Source organism: Erpetoichthys calabaricus, chromosome 2 (genome assembly GCF_900747795.2).
Source record: "Erpetoichthys calabaricus chromosome 2, fErpCal1.3, whole genome shotgun sequence".
NCBI classification, from domain to species: domain Eukaryota; kingdom Metazoa; phylum Chordata; class Cladistia; order Polypteriformes; family Polypteridae; genus Erpetoichthys; species Erpetoichthys calabaricus.
In genome coordinates this window covers 231,317,393-231,341,518 of record NC_041395.2, presented here as the reverse complement: position 1 = coordinate 231,341,518, position 24,126 = coordinate 231,317,393, and the positions used below count along the sequence as shown (strand labels likewise).

General features: G+C 38.7%; 2 protein-coding genes across 3 annotated transcripts in view; one reads left to right on the top strand and one right to left on the bottom strand.

The window, feature by feature from the left end:
• The window catches only part of LOC127526696 (craniofacial development protein 2-like), a 260,456-nt gene extending 249,378 nt beyond the window's left edge, over positions 1-11,078 (top strand). The window contains exon 2 of the mRNA XM_051922868.1: positions 10,762-11,078. Coding sequence (XP_051778828.1) covers positions 10,762-11,064 — 303 coding nt within the window. The 3' untranslated portion in view covers positions 11,065-11,078. The remainder of the gene's footprint in view (positions 1-10,761) is intronic.
• Positions 1-24,032, bottom strand: part of acadsb (acyl-CoA dehydrogenase short/branched chain) — a 79,002-nt gene extending 54,970 nt beyond the window's left edge. Inside the window, exons 1-2 of one of the 2 annotated variants that reach the window (XM_028795237.2) lie at positions 24,014-24,032; positions 8,190-8,358 (exon numbers count right to left, since the gene is read on the bottom strand). In XM_028795237.2, the coding sequence (XP_028651070.2) occupies positions 8,190-8,358; positions 24,014-24,016 (172 nt within the window). In that variant the 5' untranslated portion in view covers positions 24,017-24,032. Of the gene's footprint in view, positions 1-8,189; positions 8,359-23,342; positions 23,465-24,013 lie in introns of those variants that run through there. The other variant, XM_028795238.2, reaches the window with a different exon arrangement.
• Positions 24,033-24,126: the final 94 nt, after the last annotated feature.

Below are 24,126 nucleotides of genomic sequence, written 5' to 3'. Positions count from 1 at the left end.
TCAGTGAGTCAGTGAGGGCTTTGCCTTTTATTAGTATAGATCACCCACCTTATCCAACTCTACTCCCTGCATCCTCACCATTCCTCTGACCTCCCTCTCATTCACACACATGTATTCTTCTCTTGGTTCTACTAACCTTCATTCTTCTCTTCTGTAGAGCATATCTCTAACTCTTCGTGTTTCCCTCAACCTGCTCCCTGCTTTTGTTACAGATCACAATGTCATCTACAAATATCAGTCCACGGGGACTCCTGTCTTATGTCGTATATCAACCTGTCCATCACCACTGGCTCAGAGCTCTTACCACAGACTTCACCACTGTCTCACTCATACATATCTAGTACAACTCTTACATATTTATCTACCACTCCCAACTTTCCTCATATAATACCACAACTCCTCTGTAGGAACCCAGTCATATACTTTCTCTTGGTCAACAAAGACACAATGTAGATAGATAGATAGGTAGGTAGGTAGGTAGGTAGGTAGGTAGGTAGGTAGGTAGGTAGGTAGGTAGGTAGGTAGATACTTTATTAATCCCAATGGGAAATGTAGCTCTCCTTGGCCTTCTCTATACTTCTCCATCAACACCCTCAGAGTAAACATCGCATCTGTAGTGTCTTTCCTGGCATGAAAACATACTGCTGCTCACTAATCATCACCTCCCTTTTTAACCTAGCTTCACTACTCTTTCCCATAACATCATGCTGATTAATTGTATCCCTCTGTAGTTACTATAGTTCTGCACATCACCTCATTCTTAAAAATCAGTACCAGTACACTTCTTCTCCACTCCTAAGGCATTCTCACACTTTCCAAAATTGTAATAAACAATCTAGTTAAAAACTCCAGAGGCGAAAATGTAAGATATATTACATCAACAGCTTTAAAAAATAAACATTAACATAGCCAATCCTCATGAACATATCAACAACAGAGGTGCTCTTTCATGGAAGGGTGCTGTGTGTTTTTGTAGCTGATATGTTTGTGATTCTTTCACATTACTATTGTTTTTCTTAATCACAAAAAAAGCAGATATGGTCGTCTCCTATGTCAGCTACAAGAAAGGTGCTGAAAAAATATTTTTATACTAGCCATGTGTGCCCAACTATGTTGCACGTGTTAAAGTTGTCTGTGAAGGGCTCCCTGTTTAAACGCGGCTGCCAGTCGTGAACTGGGCCCTTCGTCGCACAGCATTATGATTTTTTATAAGGGAAACAAAATTACAAAACAAAACCCTTGGACATTGATTCGATAGGAATGGCCTACTCGGAATCACTGTCCAAATAGTAATTATATGGTGGTGTAGGAGCATTTCTGCTTCTCTCCGTTCACAGTCCGTCTCGTTTTCACGACGCTGTCGTTTCCTCTCACGATCTCTTCTCAACCTTTCTCCAATCTCGCAAGTTGCTTTGTGGCAATCCAAAGAGTAAGGCAGTATACACGGAGCAATGGTTATAAAAGGGGGACACATAGGTATCCAGGCTCTTTAAAGCATAAATAGGGATCACTTCACTGACATGTGAGCAAGCCAGGGTACAACTGTGAGACGCGCAGCACTCACCAGCTACAACGTAACAATAATAATTTCCAGAACGTGCTGTTACGTTGTCATTCATTTTACCCACTGTCTTTCTTTCATTCATATGTTACGTAGGCATGTACCTTTTATCTTCGGCAATCTCATTCTCTAACCAGGCCTCAGGAGCTAACCAGCGTAACACTGTCCACCACCCCTTTCGTTATTCCGGCACATTGTTGACATCCGTGAGTAACAACAACGTACCTGGAAAGTGGTCTACGCATGCGTGGAATTCGCGGACAAACAAAGATCAAGATCCAAATGAGATTATATATAAAGATTAGTTAATTTAAAGCACAACAATTTGTTTAGTTTGAATGTCTGTGTTTTGAGGTGTGACTGGAGTACTGCAGTCTTCAGTAGTATAAGCCTGGAGGAGATTCTTAATGCAATGCCTATGTTTTAGCTGTCTCTCTACTGCCATCTAGTGCTTCTTCTTCTAATTCATTCGCGGACAAACAAAGATAAAGATCCAAATGAAGATTATATATAGAGATTGCTTTAGTCAACCTTACTAAAGTCTTAGTACAAGCACAGATGGCCTCTTCAAGCTGTTCCAGAAAAGCTGACCAAAACTTTATTAATAACATATCTTCAAGACAGAAAGTAATATCGCAGTCTGGATCCAGCCAAACACTATATGGGGGCTGAGAAATCCAGCATTGTGAGGAGAAAAGAATGTTGCTTCAAGAGGCTCATCAAAACTCTCTCCAAGGTCAGCACAACGATTAGGCGACGTACAAAAAATGTGGACTACAAAAAATCGTCGACGTGTCATAAACAGAACCTTCAATAGAGGCTCCAGTCACAAAGAACCACATTGGTTTTTGTAACTGCAATGCACTACATAAACGTCTGGGGGCAGTATCGTTTGTTATTGTTTGTTAAGACTGCACACAGTCCTACCAACGAAGAAGAACGTCTGAGGAGAAGAAGAATGTAGAGGAAAATAAACGTGGTTGCAATGGCGAATTGGATAGAGGAGGGGGAAGGAGATGGGAAAAAAATGAGACAGAAACTTTCTAAAGTGTGGGAGCATTTTACTGAAAAAGCAAAAAAAAAGTTGAATGCAGATTATGCAAAGTTTGGAGATATAGCAAACGAGTAAATAGGAGTAGCTGAGCCGTCCTAGTTTTTTTTTTTCTTCTTTTTTCGTATAATATTTGAGTTCATATGAATAGTAAACCATCTCTAACTAACATTAGGTAACTTGTGTTTTGGAGCATATCAGTAATTAGCTTGTTACATATTGTAGTCCGTTATTTTTTTATTTTGGCATAATATAGTACATGATGTGATAAACTACAACACTTTTCCTTCAAAGTGTGATGATTAAAACATCTTTCTCTGCTGCTCTTTATGTTTCAGTGGTACTAAGCAAAGGCGTGTAGACGAGTTTATCCTGAAGAGAGGGTCCTGCACTGCTCAAATGGCTGAAGTGTTTACAGAAAGCATCCTGAACATGATTGTCAATGACATGCAACCTATATCTATGGTTGAAGATTAGGGCTTCAAGCAGTTGATTAACACATTTGATCCAGGCTACACCTTACCCTCCAGAACTCATTTTACAAAGCTCATTGAGAGAAAGTATGAATCTGCTATTACTCAGATGAAAATTGTTCTTAAATCAGCCAAGAACAAGATTGCCCTGACAGCTGACGCCTGGACCAGTGTTGCCACAGAGGCTTATCTTGGTATCACTTGCCACTTTATAAGTGACTAGCTGATGCCCGCCGTAGCATACGGCGGTGTAAGAATAGGAACGAAAAACGGTGAGAAAGGAATTCAGAAATCAAGAAGAAATAAATACTTCTTGAAAGACGCAGTGTGCATGTAGAATTTCCGGCCAAGCTGGATTACATGTGATAAATAAATCAGGCTTTCCGAATTTATGTACTATGGCCATGGCATCCTGATAGTTTTGTTGCATGCATCTTGGACTTCCTGGAAATGTGGACGGTAGTATGATCATTTTGCCTATACGTACGTTGTTATTTTCAGCGTTTGCTTGCAGTGCGTCTGAAAGTGCTTTGCATTGTCCCACATGTGGATCTTGTTGATGTAATCTGAGATAGTTGAGACATGCGCTCTCTGTTTTAACATACGCATCTACGACATACTATTGGAATAGTTTGCCGCCGGAGTGCAAAATACTAAATGTATTCCTCATTGCTAATCTGCACGTGTAAAATTGGCATTGAGTAAGCCTTATTTGCTTGGCGGTTCTTTTATCGGGAACATGTTGTAAATCTTTGTGCCAGCCAATGTCTCCGTAAGGGAATAAAAGTGGTTAAACCATAGGATCGCAATTCATATTGAGCGTGGAAATCTGTTTACAGGAGTTGCCTATGGGATAGATGCAAATGTCCCTTTCGGCAGGCGGTTCGCCATCTTCTCCGACGAAAATCGCTGCAACATCGGTGTGACATGTCGGGGCATTGTATCGTCGTAAATCCTGCCTAGAGTTTTCCTTGAAAACGATTCGTACAGATGCTGTTGGATTGGACTGAGCGATTTCATGCATGTGTTTGTATGATTTAGCGAAGGGGTTGATGATTCTGAGCATGGAATCTAGCTAGAGAATACATTTTCGCTGCATACAGAGTTTGCTTTATTATGTTAGCGTACTTCAGTAGCTTGCGCTGTGTCAAAAACATACAACTGTCCATATCCTGGAGAGGTAGAAGTGTTAGCGTATAGTGGAGAGATTTGGTGATAAATTTGCCTGTGTATTTTAAAACAGTATGGTCTGTGGCAGCACCTCGAGTACTTGTTGGATGTATTACACTCAGCAGGCCAGTATAGTGCATGACATGGAAGAGGACGAATAGGAATCGAGAACTGCAGTGTCGCCTGTGTGTGGGCGGGACCGGTTTTGAAAGGGAAGCAGGACGAACCAGACGAGAAATATGGAAGCTCATTAGCTTCAGCCTCACAACCATGCCATTAGAAAAACGACACACTGGGACAAGCATCGCCGCATGGATTAAGCAGGCTGTGGAAAACTTTGAGATTCCTCCAAGCAAAAGTGTGACAGTTGTTCATGACAATGGCTCCAATGTCATCCTGGCTGATAACATCTTGCAGAAAAAACATGGGTGGATGTCCGTCTGCTGTGCAGGCCACACTTTGTAGTTGGTGATCAATAATGCACTGAAACACCCTCAGATCAGTAAAGCACTTGGAGCAGCAAGGTGTCTTGTAGAGCACTTTAAACGAAGTGAACTGGCTTCAAGCAAGCTGAAGACCAAGCAGAAACAGATGGGGACCCAGGAGCACAAACTTGTCCAAGATGTCTCTACCAGGTGGAACAGCACTTATTATATGATAACTCGCCTCCTGGAACAGAGATGGCCACTGACTGCAACTCTGTCTGAACCAACAGTAACACAGAGAGGGAAACAACACCTAGACCCCAAAGCTGATCAGTGGATCATTTTAGAGGAGCTGGCTAAAGCTTTCCAGGACTTTGAATGTGCTATAGTCTACTTGAGTGGGGAAAGCTATGTGACTGTCTCTGCTCTGCCTCCACTGGTCAAGGAGCTTCTGAAATCCACCCAGACTGCTTATGATACAGCTGCTTCTGGGGCTTCCAGGCAGCTGCTTCAGAGGAGGTCACTGCACATTGGTCAAGAGAGGTCACCTTAAAAGATGATGATCCAAACAAACTGATCATTGGAACTTCACTAGACCCACGTTTTTGAAAGTTGAAATTCCTGAAACCAGAAGAGAGGTTCAATGTTCAGAACAAAATACAGGGTCTGGTCCTCCAGTCCATGAATGGGAGTATTACTCAAAACAACCAACTTTCCACGGGGCATGAAGAAGCAACAGGACCAGTTGATGAGGGTGCTTCAACTTCAGCTGAGAGAACTCTACTAGCTCTTGATTCACTGCTTGGATGTGACTCAATAGACAGCAACAATGAGAACACTGAAGAAGATGCTCACGAACAACTGATCACTAATAAAGTAGGATTTATTTATTGAAATAAGAATAGTGCATATTAAACATGTCAATATTAAACATTTCAGATGTAGCCAACTGGCTAATTTTTATCTGTTATCCCATGCCAGGTGTTGATGTTCTTTAGAGAGCAGCCTATCTCGAAGACAGAAAATCCTCTGACTTGGTAGAAGGCGAATGAGGCAAAGTATCACACTCTTGCCTCATTGGCAAAATCATTCTTGTGTATTCCTGCTACCTCTGTTCCCTCTGAGCATCTCTTCTCAGCACCTGGGAACATTGTCTCAAAGAAGAGAGCCAGCCTCACACCACAGCATGTCGAAATGCTCACGTTCCTGCACTGCAATCAGGAATATATGAACTGAATCTTTTATAAACTGTACATTATTGTTTTATTTTATTTGAATTGAAGCTTTATTTAAACTTTTGGACTTTAAGACACACCAGTGGCCATTTTTGGTTAAGTTAAATGCACTTTTTTTGTTTAAAGACTACGTGCACTTTAGTTTGTATTGTTTAATATATTTCTTATTGTGATGGTCACACTAATATAAAAACAACTGATTATTTTCAAATTTATATGTTTCACTGGTTGTTACTTTAATTTGATTATTATTAATTTTAATTGTGTTAATACAGAGACATCAGGGTGATATTCACAGGTGGACAGACATGAGCAGATGAGGTAAGACATGCACTAGAGCCCAGAACAGGATGTGCAACCAGAGGTCGCCGGCATCAAAATAGTCAGGCATGAAATAATCGTGACTAATCGAAAAAGAATTGAACGATTAGTCGACTACCAAAATAATCATTAGTTGCAGCACTACTGCACAGGCTTCAGATCCTCTGTGAACCTCTTTTACAAGTGTTGAGGATGGAGGAAGGTACTGTTAGAAGTCTTTTGTAATTATGACAAGAACAGATTTTACTGCTCCTGTTCTTGCTTTTTCAGAAATAAATTTGATCAACAAATAAATTTCATGATGAAACACAGTTACCTTTAGTGTGAGGTAGGTTTTTTTTATACAAGACATATTATATTTAAATTAATTCAATTACACAGTTCCCCCAATAATAGAAACCTTCAATTACGAAAATAGTACCCCAAAAGCAACCAATTAGAGAACTGTTCATGACAGCAAAAATATCAGATTTTATTTATAGCATCAAAAATTGTGAAACTGGGAGAAAAAGACATTTTCTTTTTTTTTTTTTTTTTAACTATTTTTGCCCATGCTGTCAGCTCTCCACTCTTTCTCCTGTGTGGGGGTTGACATCTGTTTGGTTGTTTTCCTTTTAACTTTGATATATATTTTATTAACACGCTTCTTTTAACATCACCTGTTTGTTGCCTGGTACAAATCTTGTAATCGATATTTAACCCACTTCCTATTGTCCAAATGACTTGAAATTTTACACATTTACTCACTTCCGATGACAATACATGAATAAATAATCAGTTTGACTAATTAATCCATGTTAATTAAGAAATTAAATTTTCATATGAAGAACAGTTAAAGATTTCACCAATAGATGGCACTAGTAATGGACAGAAATATTAAAGGAAGTGTTAAAATATTGATTACAAAATTATACTAAAACAAACCCAAGACTAAAAAGTTGAAAAAATATATTATATATATATATATATATATATATATATATATATATATATATAAAATACTTTTTAAAAATCACACTTATATTAAGTTAAAAAGTGTACTAAAAAGTAAAAAATAAGTCTCTCATACATCACTCGTAAAATAAAAGCGTGGCCACTTTTCATCAATCAACATTCAAAAAGAAATCTTAGCAAAAGCGCCCTCCTTTTATTTATTTATTTTTTTTTAAGAGTGATGTATGAGAGACTTATTTTTGTACTTTTTAGTACACTTTTTAACTTAATATAAGTGTGGCTTTTAAAAAGTATTTATTTATATATATATATATATATATATATATATATATATATATATATACTGTATATATATATATTATTTTTCTTTTCATTTTTTGTTTTCCTAGTTTTATGAAGTTATTTGTTGTATATGTTCAATTTGATTGTATGAAGTTATTTTCTTCAAATAAAAAAAGGGAAATTCAATCCAATGCATTTTAACTCTATGTCACAGTAATTAAATCCAAGCTAGTGGTATCTGTCACGGAGCAAAGTATGCAGCTTAATATATGCTTATAATTTTCACATCTAGAAACTAAAGGCACTGCCATACTAACAACATTTAGTCAAGCATGTTACTACTATGCTTGATATAGCATTGGACAGACAGAATGAATCTCTCTCTGCCTTAAATTCATAATAAAAAATATATCTATTTCTAGTTTAACTTTTCTTAAGAATGAATATATACAATGTGACACAAATTATTCTAGTTAATTTTTTGATAAATCTTGCCATGGTCACGAAAAATAGACCTCTCTAATTACTAGTATGTTGACAACAATGAATTGTAAGTCTCAGATTTTTCTCCAGACTCATATCTCTGATATACAAGACTCCTAGAATGAGACCTTAATTAGATAAATTTTAAACAAAGAAAAGATAACAAAAAATTGCCCTTGTGGCATATAGTAAACAAAAAGAACAAGAATGTTCAATCTTAAACAATGAACATACCTGCATCTTTCATCATGGATTCCTCCTCACAAAATGTTTGGAGTGGTGCATGCAGAAATCCATTCACTCCAGCTCTTTCTGTGGATGCTTGAGTTATACCTCTCCTTGCTCCCACAGCCTGTCCCTTCCAGACCTCTACACTCCATGGTTTAACAAAATTTCTGCAGAACTGTAATCATAATTGAATGCATTATTAATGTATTTATTTTCAATTGTTCAGAAATACAAAAAAAAAATACTTTCTAGAGCTAACCAATACACTGCCCTGCGCCACTCAAGTAATCTGGGAGAAAGCAAAATATATTAAATTGCAAAAGTATTACAAGTGCACCCATATATGTTATATAGGACAAGACAGAAAATAACAAGAATTGAAGAGTTTTATATTTTCCTCCATGGGCTCTAAAAGACTGATGGCCCTATTTTAAATTATAATCAACATTTTCATATGCTAGTTGCCAAAGAAGAATCCCTCTTTTCTTTATCACCCATTGTAGACATGATGAACTTTATAGTTTAAATCATATAAACCTAAAAATATGTTATGAAACTATCCACGATGTGGGGAATATAAACATAAAACATATCTGCCAAAAGAGTCCCACTTTTCTTTATTACCCATTGTAGAAATGATGAACTTTATAGTTTAAATCATACAAACCTAAAAATATGTTATGAAGCTATCCATGGTGTGGAGATTCTTGGATGTAATCCATAAACTTGAAATGGGATTGAGTTTAAAAACAAAACAATGATTGAATGTCAGTGTGGGATTACAAGAATCATACATAATATTAGATATTGTCAAAGGAATCCTGGAAGCCTAGGAAAATAATGGTAAAAACATTCAGTAAAGTGACCCACTTGGTTTTGTTGTATTATTCTCCCCTCCTTACTAGTGTTGTTTGGTCAGTGTTCAGTGGCTGTTACCACTGATGCTACTCCCTGCTAGCAATTTCTGATATGCAACAGATAAGCAAGACTCAATGACTAAACATGTCAAAAAGAAAACCTGATTTTAACAAGAAAGCCCTGAAAGCTTTCTCAAAGCTAAGAGGCTGGATACTCATAAGACCACATTTCTTGCTACAGTATCACATTCTCAGAAATGAGCTCTACAAATGTCAGATGAAAAAAAATTATCCAAGCCATCAGACCTTTTTCTGATACATGAACAAACTATTCAAAATAAGTTGATTAAATCTGAAGAAATTAAAATATTGGGAAAAATAATACTATTTTAACTTGAAGTTAAAATAAGCATATGAAGTTAAGCATATGAAGTGTAACTGCACTAAATACTGCAAAACAGGAGGTTATCTTTTTGTAAAATGTACAGACACTTTCAGAAAATACACAATGGTGAGCAAATTGTGGCCATTAACATGAACTGTAGGGCTTAACTAATTATGAAATACTGTAGATATCATCTCAGTCTTTACCAGCAAGCCCTATAAGCTCTGGCTTGTTGCACAAGACCCCATTTAATGGAAAGCTTTAGCATTTTCTTATCTTTAGCTGCTGTAGCAAGCATGTTAGGGGAAAATATCACAGAATTTATACAGAATCACCTAAAGAGGACTTAGCCATGTTCAAGGCACAGATTACTGTATAGGGTTTTCTTACATGTGTCCTTTAAAAATACTAAATTGTGTTTTTTTTTCTCTTTTGTTGATCATGTTGGAAATTACCTAATTGGTATTTCATACAAGCCCGGATAAATGGGGAGGGTTATGTCATGAAGGGCATCCGGTGTAAAATTTTGCCAAATTTATATGTGGACAACAAGTCAAATTTCCATACCGGATCGGTTGAGCCCCGGGTTAACAACGACCGCCACCAGTACTGTTAGCCAACATGGTTCTGCTGGAAATTGGGCTACTGTTGGCCGAAGAAGAAGAGGAAGAGGGGGGAGACATATCCGGAGACAGGACGAGAGGAGGAAAGTAAAGAGAATGGAACAGAGGGTAGGAACTTTGAATGTTGGCAGTATGACTGATAAGGGGAGAGAGTTAGCAGATATGATGGAGAGAAGGAAGGTTGATATATTGTGTGTGCAAGAGACTACATGGAAGGGGAGTAAGGCCAGGTGGATCGAAGGTGGATTCAAATTGTTCTATCATGGTATGGATGGGAAGAGAAATGGGGTAGGAGTTATTCTGAAGGAACAGTATGTCAAGAGTGTTTTGGAGGTGAAAAGAGTGTCAGGCACCGTAATGATTATGAAGCTGGAAATTGGAGGTGTGATGATGAATGTTGTTAGTGTATATGCACCGCAAGTTGGGTGTGCAATGGATGAGAAAGAAGATTTTTGGAGTGAGTTGAATGAAGTGATGAACAGGCACCCAAGGGACAGAAAGAGGTGATTGGAGCGGATTTCGATGGGCATGTTGGTGAAGGGAACAGAGGAGATGAGGAGGTGTTGGGTAGGTATGGTGTCAAGGAGAGGAAAGAAGAAGGTCACAGGAAAGTGGATTTTGTCAAAAGGATGGACATGGCTGTGGTGAATACGTATTTTAAGAAGAGGGAGGAACATAGGGTTACGTACAAGAGTGGAGGAAGATGAACACAGGTAGATTACATCCTATGCAGAAGAGTTGATCTGAAGCAGATTGAAGACTGCAAAGTGGTGGCAGGAGAAAGTGTAGTTAAGCAGCATAGAATGGTGGTCTGTAGGATGACGCTGGAGATCAAGAAGAGGAAGAGAGTGAGGGCAGAGCCAAGGATCAAATGGTGGAAGTTGAAAAAGGAAGACTGCAAGGTTGAGTTTAGGGAGGAGGTGAGACAGGCACCTGGTGGCAGTGAAGAGTTACCAGACAGCTGGGAAACTACGGCAGATGTAGTAAGGGTGACAGCAAAAGGGTGCTTGGTGTGACATCTGGACAGAGGAAGGAGGAAAAGGAAACCTGGTGGTGGAATGAGGAAATGCAGGAGAGTATACAGAGTAGAGGATGGCAAAGAAGAAGTGGGACAGTCAGAGAGATGCAGAAGGTAGATAAGAGTACAAGGAGAAAAGGCCCAAGGTGAAGAGAGAGGTGGCGAAGGCTAAAGAAAAGGCGTATGATGAGTTGTATGAGAGGTTGGACACTAAGGAGGGAGAAAAGGACCTGCACCGATTGGCTAGACAGAGGACCCGAGCTGGGAAAGATGTGCAGCAGGTTATGGTGATAAAGGATAAAGATGGAAACATACTCACAATCGAGGAGCGTGTGTTGAGCAGAGGAAAAGAGTACTTTGAGAGGCTGATGAATGAAGAGAACAAGAGAGAGAAGAGGTTGGATGATGTGGAGATAGTGAATCAGGAAGTGCAACGGATTAGCAAGGAGGAAGTAAGGACAGCTATGAAGAGGATGAAAAATGGAAAAGCCGTTGGTCCAGATGACATACCTATGGAAGCATGGAGGTGTTTAGGAGAGATGGCAGTGGAGTTTTTAACCAGATTGTTTAATGGAATCTTGGAAAGTGAGTGGATGCCTGAGGAGTGGAGAAGAAGTGTGCTGGTGCCGATATTTAAGAATAAGGGGGATGTGCGGGACTGCAGAAACTACGGGGGAATAAAATTGATGAGCCACAGCATGAAGTTATGGGAAAGAGTAGTGGAAGCTAGGTTAAGAAGTGAGGTGATGATTAGTGAGCAGCAGTATGGTTTCATGCCAAGAAAGGGCACCACAGATGCGATGTTTGCTCTGAGGGTGTTGACGGAGAAGTATAGTGAAGGCCAGAAGGAATTGCATTGCGTCTTTGTGGACCTGGAGAAAGCATATGACCGGGTGCCTTGAGAGGAGCTGTGGTACGTATGAGGAAGTCGGGAGAGGCAGAGAAGTACGTAACAGTTGTACAGGGTATGTACGAGGGAAGTGTGACAGTGGTGAGGTCTGCGGTAGGAGTGACGGATGCATTCAAGTTGGAGGTGGGATTACATCAGAGATTGGCTCTGAGCCCTTTCTTATTTGAAATGGTGATGGACAGGTTGACAGACGAGATTAGACAGGAGTCCCCGTGGACTAAGATGTTTGCTGATGACATTGTGATCTGTAGCGATAGTAGGGAGCAGGTTGAAGAGACCCTGGAGAGGTAGAGAAATGCTCTGGAGAGGAGAGGAATGAAGGTCAGTAGGAACAAGGCAGAATACATGTGTGTAAATGAGAGGGAAGTCAGTGGAATGGTGAGGATGCAGGGAGTAGAGTTGGCGAAGGTGGATGAGTTTAAATACTTGGGATCAACAGTACAGAGTAATGGGGATTGTGGAAGAGAGGTGAAAAAGAGTGCAGGCAGGTTGGAATGAGTGGAGAAGAGTGTCAGGAGTGATTTGTGACAGACGGATATCAGCAAGAGTGAAAGGGAAGGTCTACAGGACGGTAGTGAGACTAGCTATGTTATATGGGTTGGAGACGGTGGCATTGACCAGAAAGTAGGAGACAGAGCTGGAGGTAGCAGAGTTAAAGATGCTAAGATTTGCATTGGGTGTGACAAGGATGGACAGGATTAGAAATGAGTACATTAGAGGGTGGGCTCAAGTTGGACGGTTGGAGACAGTCAGAAAGGTGAGATTGCGCTGGTTTGGATATGTGCAAAGGAGAGATGCTGAGTATATTGGGAGAAGGATGCTAAGGATAGAGCTGCCAGGCAAGAGAAAAAGAGGAAGGCCTAAGGGAAGGTTTATGGATGATTTGGGATTATGGATGATTTTGCTGTGAGAGAGGACATGCAGTTGATGGGTGTAACAGAACAAGATGCAGAGGACAGAAAGATATGGAAGAAGATGATCCGCTGTGGCAACCCCTAACGGGAGCAGCCGAAAGAAGAAGAAGAAGTATTATATAGTTTAACCAAGCCATTCCCACAAATCTAATCTCAATTCCCTTAATCTGCAAGAAGCAGGAGACTGAAGTTGTACCATCAGTGATGATGCTCATGTCTCTCCTCCAACAAACCTGACAAAGTGTGGTGCAGTGACCCTTTAAACAAAACATAAAAAGGATCAGATTTTGCTGTTTAGGTGTGGACAAATCAGACAGTCAACAAAGAAAAATAGCAAGTAAGTGAATAAAAGAACAATCAATTAGGCAAAAGAAAACTAATTTCCAAATTAAAAAAAAACTCCAAAAGTAAAAATGTTGTAACCCTATGACAAGTGACTTTTTAGATTAGTTTCATGTAAAAAAGCTTTAATTATTGCTATGTTTTTTCCAGTATATAATTAGTTCACCATTATTGTCATATTATTTTTATTAATAATTAAGAATTCAGCAAACATCTTTATCCATGATGACTTACAAAGACATACTACACATTTTAGAGTTTTGAAGCATGAAGTATCAAGCAATAGAGAACCAATTTAAGTACATCATATAAAGCTTATAACTATACTTAATCCAAAGACTCTCTGAAACTGAAGAAAGATAACCTAAAAAACATACAGTGAGGGTCAGTACAACTGTTATAAGATGTGAATCTACGGAATGTTTTGAAGGATCTGTCCGGGTAAAAAATGGGTTGTGCAACAATAAAGGGATGACACAATTATTACCTTTCTTTCCCTCTTTATCATAAAAGTGGAGAAGAATGCCCTAGAGAAACTCCAAAAATGATACCCTTCTGTTCTCCTTTAACTATTTAAGATGCTCCCAGCCTGAGTGGATGTCAATTTATGGACCTGCTGCTGGAGAGAATGAATCTTTACTTTTTTCACATTTTGCTATGTTGTAGCCTTGTTCAAAAATAGTTGAAATTAAAACTGTCTATATAAAGTCCCATAGTTTATAGTGTGTATCAGCGAAAAATTCAAGCCATGAGTTGAAGGAATTACCTGCATATACTGCTGACAGGACAGACCTTGAATTTTTCTTGGTACTTTTGAATTTTATTTCAATTACCCCAGATTAAATGGATCATTCTTGTTGGGACCCCAAACTCGAACTGTTTCTATTTATTATACTGTAAGTAACCAAGTGGAGAAGAGACGGGTAAAAAGCACAGACTGTTATGGGAAGTTAATTTAATAGTTTAGTAGGAAGAACTGACAAATGTCAATTTTTAGCAAGCCTTATCAACGGAATAACACTTAGTAAACAGGGAGAGGTCCAATGGAGACTTCTTGGAAGAATGCATGCAAAGACAAGACAATGGATGAACTACACAACAGAGTCATGCAGATACTTGTAGATCAAGACAAGAACTATAAATCATTTTCTAGTAACAACTAGAACTGGAGGACAGAACAACGCAAATACATTTTGTGAGTGTAGTGAGGAACTGAATATACCAATCAGGAAAGGCAAATTTATTTATATATCACATTTCATATATTATTGTAATAAAAAGTGCTTTACAGAGTCAAAAAAATATACTGAATTTAAGAATGTAACAAAAGTGCACTGCAGTGCTTAACCAGAAGAAGACAAAGCATCAGAAGAGAAGAAAAAAAAATTAATCTGGATATAAAAATGGTCACAGTTGAGGGTCTTCTAGAAGCTGGTTGCAGCTGTGGTCTGCATAACAGCTAAATATTGCTTCGCCATGTTTAATTTTAACACTGGTCACTACTAAATGACCAATCCCTGAAGATCTAAGAGATCTCCTGTAATAGGCTTGTTATGTATGTTTCAGTTCTTTGCCATTAAGACAAGAAGCAGCACTTTAAAATTAATTGTGTAACTAACTAGAAGCCAGTAAATGGATATACAGACCTTTTGGTCCTTGGTGGGATACTAGAATTCTACCTAGTAGTGGTATATTTAATAGGCTGTAGCTGTCTAATGGTTTTCATTGGGAGGCGAGATAAGACAGCAATATAATAATCTACCCTGCTGGAGATAATGGCATAGATCAGTTTCAACTCTTTCTTTGCCATAAAAACCTTGCTTTTTACTATATGTTTAAGATAATATACTGATAATTTAGTTACTGATTTGATATGGCTACAAAAGCTGAAATATGACTCTAATAAACCACCAAGCATTCTAGTCTGTCTTTTACTTTTAGGACAAGATAAGTGCTAATTCTAAAATTGTATTTTTGCTGCCAAATAAAATGTGTATAATGTATTCATTTAATAACCATCCAGTTACATGTTTGTTCAATGCTTTGAAACAGGAAGTCTGTTGGATGGTTGTTGTTTGATGAAAGAGCTAAACAAATCTAGGTATCAACTGCATAATTATAGTAGGCAATCCTGTTATCTTGAAGAATTTGGCCTCATAGTATCATTTAAAACCTGAATAAAATAGGCACAAGGATCAAACCTTGGGGGAACTACACATACCATGCAAATACAAGTTAACCAAGTCTGAAAAGTTAAGTGAGTTGAACAAATTACTGAAGGGCATGAGAATCAAGGAGATGGATGATGAGAGAATGCTAGTTAAAGTCTACACAGAGATGTTTAAATTATTCTGAAGTGTGCAGCAGCAAAAAAAACTAAGTGTTAAATGTAATAGAGGAGAGAGAAAAAAGAGCATTTTTACAATTTCCATTACCTTGTTTACAAAAATAGGTGGAAAAAGAAAACAAGGCATGAAATGAAATGGTCTAAAAAGGGATTATACACAGACAGGCAAAAAAGGACTGTGACTTCCTCAGTGTTTAAGTAGCATTTGAAGAAACTCTTGTTTGGTGAACTTTTGTCTAGCTGACAGTAAAGCCGGAAAAGCTGCAAGAGTCAACATGGACCAATAAGTACCCTAAAAGGATAACAGGATCAAAAAACAAGTAGGTAAAATGTGAAGACATTCAGGAACAACGGATCATCATGAGGAAATAAGCTGTAAGGAAGTTTATAACAAGACAATAGAAATTAAAATTACAAACACAAAGAGAAGCAATGTGATGTTGCACATATTAGAGCTTTCTGGAGCTATCTGATGAATCCTTCCGATGAGCTGCCAAGATGCAAAGGGTGGTATCCATATTACTAAATGAGAATGGTAAACCGGATATGGACGCAGGGACCTGCCCGTAGACGCAAAAGACATAGTGCGCAAGTGCCACACAAAGCCCCCCCCCCCCCCCCCCAGAGTGAAACGGGAGAGACAACGCACGTGCGCAGGCGCCACACAAAGCCCTCCCCCCGCACCAGAGCAAAACGACTACGAATCGTCAGAGTAGGAAACAAAGTAAAACGTCATAAAGAGGTTAAAGAACAGGGACAAACACATGGAGAGCAGGTTACAGAACAAAGCCCCCCTACCCAGAGTAAAACGAGAGAGACTACGAACCGTCTGACATGCCGCAAGCAGGATAAAGCGAGGTCAGAAATAAAATACAGAGTAGGAAACAAAGTAAAACTTCATAAAGGGATTAAAGAATGGGGAAGAACACATGGAGAGCGGGTTACAGATGATGAAAACTGGAATGCAACAGCTTCAAAAAAACCTAGGCACGAAACACATGCACACCGAGATACAGAATATAAAGGCAGAAACAACGACAGTTAAACGTCCACACCACACATCCTACAACGCGCGTCTCAAACTATGTAGGCAAAGCAGGCACGGATTCAACACGACACAGCTCGAGTGACCGAGATACAAACACGCGCCTGTCTGGATATAATTAATGAACGCAGGCGCCTACAATGTGCGTCTGAAATGCCGCAGACCAGGCAGGCACTGCTCCAAAAAGAAAGAGCTCGACTAAACGAGATACGAAGTGAAACGGGAAACACTACAGAGTCCGCAGTGCTCCACAATGCACCGCATAATTGTTCGGAAAGAGCTTCGTAGTAACAGTGGGGAGACCCAGAGTGACACAGGCGAACGCTCCGTATTAAACATACGTCATCCTCACACGTCCAAACTATACAGCATAGATGAATCACATTACAGTGATGCATTATTAACAGTACGATAAACATCACAGTATCGCAAACAAATGAAAATTATTACTCGAAAAAGGGAAAATATATTCACCACGGACCAGGTGTCATTGAAACAAAAGCAGAATAAAGCGAGATCAGAAATGAAAGACAGAGTAGAAAGCAAAGTAAAACGTCATAAACAGGTTAAACGAGGGGGCCAAACACATGGACAGCAGGTTACAGATAATGAAGACCAGAATTCAAAAGCTTCAAAAACAAAAGCTCGACTGACCAACATACAAACTGAAACGGGAAACACTACGGGGTCCGCAGTAGTCCACAATGCACCGCATAATAGTACGGACGGAGCTCCGTATTAACAGTGGGGAGCCCCAGAGTGACACGGGCGAACGCTCCGTATTAAACGTGCGTCATCCTCACACGTGGCTGCCCAGCGGGCACGGGTTCAAAACGCGGGGGGTAGGCGAGCGAAGCGAGCAGGGGGCAGAGCCCCCTTGTAAGTCAAGGATACAGCATAGTAAGGCCCTAATAGGAAGATACATAGTACTGTAATTAGCTATTGTTCATATGTATACATTCCTTCCATAATTATCTGAATAACTAACTCACTGTCCTTAACTAACTGTTTTAACCAACAGCAACTGGAAATAGTTTTGAATAATTTTAATTGTCTTTAAAATTAGCATTATGGCTTTACAGACTCAAACCTAACCCTGTAACTGACTGGAAAGGAATGATCTTGGGAAAGGGCTTATTGACCCTTCACAGTAAAGATTCCATTGAGCGTTGAGCTGGGAGGCAAGATGGGTTCAAGAGTCCACTGGTGCAAGGAAAAGATGCCAGAGAGAGAGGAACAGACAGAAGGAAAAAAAATAATAGAGGGTTTTCATAATGTGTAAGAGGTGGGCAAGTTAGCAAGCCAACACTCCAGGGAGATTGGATGGGGGGTTGGGGGGTCAGAAAATGAGAATGTAGGCTCAGTTTAGCAGTAGTGTTGTTGTTTTTTGATTATTTATGTTATGTGTTTTCTGCTCATACTTATCTTGTGTGTTTTGTGGAACATACTCACAATTTATGTAATTATTGAGCTCCTTGGCAACACTCTGCATTCAGAGTAAATGGCATGAAGAAGCCCTACTATCACAATGCTGTTTTCTCACTTATTGCTCCCCCCCAAATAAAGATACATCCTTCATTTCAACAACTAAACTTCTCCCATGTCTACCCACTTTCACTCTAATCTTGAAAATCCACCAGTTAATACATAATTTAGCTTTTCATACAATTGTCAGCCTCTAATGGTAGAAATTCCTTTTACTAGTGTGACTTGTTACATAAAAAACACAAAGTCAGTTGATAAAAAAATGGAAATTGAAAAAATACTTTCAATTTGCAATGATTAAAGTCAGATTAATACACAAGGATGACATATAATGATTGCAATAAGTAACACATTAATGCTCACCCTGACCTCTTATGGTACATGTTCATGAGCTATATATATATACTATATATATATATATATATATATATATATATATATATATATATATACACACACAGTGCATCCGGAAAGTATTCACAGCGCATCACTTTTTCCATATTTTGTTATGTTACAGCCTTATTCCAAAATGGATGAAATTAATTTTTTTCCTCAGAATTCTACACACAACACCCCATAATGACAACGTGAAAAAAGTTTACTTGAGATTTTTGCAAATTTATTAAAAATAAAAAATTTGAGAAAGCACATGTACATAAGTATTCATAGCCTTTGCCGTAAAGCTCAAAATTGAGCTCAGGTGCATCCTGTTTCCCCTGATCATCCTTGAGATGTTTCTGCAGCTTAACTGGAGTCCACCTGTGGTAAATTCAGTTGATTGGACATGATTTGGAAAGGCACACACCTGTCTATATAAGGTCCCACAGTTGACAGTTCATGTCAGAGCACAAACCAAGCATGAAGTTAATTAGACCTCCGAGACAGGATTGTCTCGAGGCACAAATCTGGGGAAGGTTACAGAAAAATTTCTGCTGCTTTGAAGGTCCCAATGAGCACCGTGGCCTCCATCATCCGTAAGTGGAAGAAGTTCGAAACCACCAGCACTCTTCATAGAGCTGGCCAGCCATCTAAACTGAGCGATTGGGGGAGAAGGGCCTTAGGCAGGGAGGTAACCAAGAACCCGATGGTCACTCTGTCAGAGCTCCAGAGGTCCTCTGTGGAGAGAGGAGAACCTTCCAGAAAGACAACCATCTCTGCAGCAATCCACCAATCAGGCCTGTATGGTACAGTGGCCAGACGGAAGCCACTCCTTAGTAAAAGGCACATGGCAGCCCGCCTGGAGTTTGACAAAAGGCACCTGAAGGACTCTCAGACCATGAGAAAGAAAATTCTCTGGTCTGATGAGACAAAAATAGAACTCTTTGGTGTGAATGCCAGGCATCACGTTTGGAGGAAACCAGGCACCGCTCATCACCAGGCCAATACCATCCCTACAGTGAAGCATGGTGGTGGCAGCATCATGCTGTGGGGATGTTTTTCAGCGGCAGGGACTGGGAGACTAGTCAGGATAAAGGGAAAGATGACTGCAGCAATGTACAGAGACATCCTGGATGAAAACCTGCTCCAGAACGCTCTTGACCTCAGACTGGGGAGATGGTTCATCTTTCAGCAGGACAATGACACTAAGCACACAGCCAAGATATCAAAGGAGTGGCTTCAGGACAACTCTGTGAATGTCCTTAAGTGGCCCAGCCAGAGCCCAGACTTGAATCCGATTGAACATCTCTGGAGAGATCTTAAAATGGCTGTGAACCGACACTTCCCATCCAACCTGATGGAGCTTGAGAGGTGCTGCAAAGAGGAATGGGCGAAACTGGCCAAGGATAGGTGTGCCAAGCTTGTGGCATCATATTCAAAAAGACTTGAGGCTGTAATTGCTGCCAAAGGTGCATCGACAAAGTATTGAACAAAGGCTGTGAATACTTATGTACATGTGATTTCTCAGTTTTTTTATTTTTAATAAATTTGCAAAAACCTCAAGTAAACTTTTTCATGTTGTCATTATGGGGTGTTGTGTGTAGAATTCTGAGGAAAAAAATGAATTTAATCCATTTTGGAATAAGGCTGTAACATAACAAAATGTGGAAAAAGTGATGCGCTGTGAATACTTTCTGGATGCACTGTAATATATATATAGTATATATTTTGTTGACAGCACAATGTACTATAGGAGGAGGAACTAAGATAACATTAATCCATGTGTCCATGTTAAAAAACCTATATAACTGAGTATGTACAGATCCTAAGTATCTCCTACCTATTTATCATTGTTATGATTTGCATTTTACCTTTTTTTTTTTTTTTTTTTTTTTTTTTTAAAGTAAACTTTTATAAGCGGAGTTTCAGATGTTTAAACCTAAGATATTCCATTTTGGTATTTCTTTTGGTCTTGAAACACCTTTGAAAAGTTGTACATTTTTATCATTTACTACACTACACCTTTTTACTTTGCTATTGGTGTCACCATTTTGGAGACATCCCATTGACCACTGCCTTGGCAACATAGAACCAACCTGGGAATGTTCATTTGTTCCCAGGGGAAAATTTGGCTTTTTACAGAAGCCCTTTAAATTAGATAGATAGATCGAACGAACGAACGAACTTTATTTGCCCCTTCCATGCATTTCCTAAGCACATTTCACCCTGAGGAAGGTCAAGCATAGGGTGCAAGGTGGAAACAACCCCTGGACAGAGTTCCACTCAATCACTGGGTAAAGACACAGTTGCATTCACACTAGGGCCAGTTTAGCATCACCAAAGCCACCTAACCTGCATCTCTTGGAACTTTGGGAGGAAACTACAGTACTACTTTGCATACATAATATAGAAAAACACACAGATTTGTGTGTAGAAAATATTGCCATACTATACCCTTTTTTCCATAGTTAACAAAACAGGCTTCACATTTTGACAAGCGGTGATCAAAATGCTAAGGAAGGGTGACTGCTTTTTAAAGGGGAACTTTTCAGTTTTTGTCATTTTAAGAACTATGTATGAATGCTTTGAAATCGCTTCAGTTTTTTTGCCCAGCACCTCCTTATTCAAAAATATGAGAAAACCCCAACAAAAGGTATACAGTTCAACACCTCTCATGTCTAGTTATGCAAGACATCAAGCCTATTGGGGTTCCCCACTATTTTTGGTCCTCTAGACATGAAGATCCCTCATTTAAGGGCATTTCTGGACCATATGTTGTGCAGAAGATTACACCGTTATGATAAACAGTAACCCAATAGGTATCTTTAGCAAAAAATGATCAAAAGCACTTAATGTTGTACATGCCACATCAACTGACCCCCGATGGTTCACCTTTAGTGGGGTGCAAGGAGTCAAAGGTACTTCTTTTCACAAAAACCTAATAAGAAGTCAGGCAAAATGACACCTTTTATTGGCTAACTAAAAAGATTACAATATGCAAGCTTTTAAAGCAACTCAGACCCATTCTTCAGGAAAGAGAAGAAAGGGCTTGAGTTGCCTCGAAAGTCTGCATGCTGTAATCTTTTTAGTTAGCCGATAAAAGGTGTCATTTTGCTTAACTCCTCATTACATCCAAAATGACTAAGACGAACAACACCCTAGTACAGGGGTGGGCAGATTCAGTCCTGGAGGGCCGCAGTGGTTGCAGGTTTTTGTTCCAACCCAGTTGCTTAATTAAAAAACAATCCTTGTCAATTATTTAATTGCATGGCTTGTTAGTGCTTTAACTCTGCCATGTCAGGTCATTCTCATATCCTAGATTTATTTTCCTTTCTAAGGATATCATCCAAATGATCTGAAGTCTAAAACAGATGAGTAATTCTCTGTGCTTCACTTTTTTCTCTTCACTTTCCTTCCAAGTATTTAATTAAACCAAATAGTGTGTGATAAATACACACAGGTGTAAATGAAAACAAGCTAAATGGAGAAATGCTGGTCTCTTTTGTCATTTGCATGGTATTGCTAATTAGGAGCAATTAAAAACCAAGAATACAGCTGTTTAAGACTAAAATAAGCAACAAGGGTTCAAAATCTTAACGAGCGAGACAACTAAAGTGAAGCTGAAGTTTTACTTGAGCAATAAGGGCTTCTTATTAAGCAACTGGGTTGGAGCAAAAACCTGCAGCCACTGCGGCCCTCCAGGACTGAATCTGCCCACCCCTGCCCTAGTACTAGTCACAAAAAATGGTGATCAGTAATACAGATATATGAAGTAACATGTTATGCTTTCTGAGGTTGCGGATTACGAATATGATAATATTTTTGACATTTGGTTCTCTACCTGTTGTCCTAGCCTTCCAAGAGATACTCCCAGAAGTTTAAAAATGACCAATTTAAAACATAAGCATGTGGCGTATTGTTTTAGACTATTTCAAAGTCAGTGATTACAAATATGACATTATTTTTGATCTTTTACTAGGAATCTAGCCCTCTATGGACATCTATCAAAGGGTGAAAATGACAAATTTCTATTACAGTTGAGAATATTTAGACTTTAAACATTTATAATGAACCTCACATTTTCATATTTTAAATATATGACTCAACTATTCTTTTTTATTATGTACTTCTACTTCATGACGTAAATCATTACATTTATAATGAACATCCCAAATGGCTTACACCAATTCATATTCTTTGGAATTAATATTTCCTATCATAATAAAAGTGATTATGGCCCATCAAAAAATAAAATATAGTTTTTCAAATATATAAACAAACTTCTACTGTAACATAACTATTTATTTAAACTGCTATACATTTGTACACCAATAACCTAAAAATATATATGTCTCCTTTATAGCGGGTTGGAGAATGACTGACTGACTGACAAACTACTAAAGCTTAGTTACCTAACTAAAATTAATTACTAAACTCCATTGTGGAGTATATAGACAAATCTGGAGGGTGCTCTTAACAAGTTAAACTTGCTCTGTACTATGTTACTTTTCCTCCTTGTTCTACACCGGCAATATAAAGCTTCAAATAAATCATAACAATGAAAATATGAATAAAGACGCATAATAACTGCAGTTCTATTTAAATGATTTCATTCCTGACTGTACTATTACTAACCGAACTGAATAAGCAGATGTAGCAAATGTATTAAGGAGAAATTCTATACATATAAAGTGTGTGTGTATATATATATATATATATATATATATATATAAAACAGTATATGGCTCAGACGAATTTAAGCTACATCATCTATGACGTCCACTGTGAATATTATGGTACCACCCTATGTTTTTATATTAGAAGCTCCAACTCCGCACCTTGCTGCTTTACTCACCTTCAGACCACTTCTTGCCCAGGACGCCGCCATGCTTTTTTTTTTTTTTTCCCAGCCGTAATTCTCGCGATGATTGTGTGTAAGAGGCGAGCCCTCGAATTTTACTTAAAGACATAATCGCATTAAATCGGCTCTATTATTGATTTTTCACTCCAAATAAAAGTTGCAGAACTGATTTTCTCTGACACCCTAACAAACTGAATGTAAATAAACCGGCAATGGCGAGCTGCCCCTACATAACACATTATGTAAAAAACAGACTTTAATTGTCCCATATAGAATATCTATAGCTTCGTAAAATATGCGTGACTTAAGCAATACGATATGCATACATTAAATGTTTATGAAATCAATTGTTAAACTACGCATATCACCCCATAAGAGAAACGAGACTTCACTCTTGCGTACAGATTCTGTCGTGCCTCAAGGGCAAGCTCTGTATAATTTCCATAATCACCCAGACGCAAAGCTGAAGAACTGTGTAACTGCGCAATAAGAAGCTAGTAAGACTATAGAAATGTAGTCAATTAAATGGGGGAGTTTGTTTGATAATCGATTTTTCATAATACATTTATCAATTTTTGATGCGTTAATGATTATACATTTTATTGTAATCACACTAAACTGAGTTTTACCAGAAACAGAACTGTAAATAAATGCATATATAATACCATCAGGTTGATACCATGATATATTTTCATTATTTTTAAGCCGCTAGGATCCCTCCCGTTGCTTTTCTTTCGTAAAGTGATGCATAGGAACCCATTCTCCCTAGAGCCTTGGT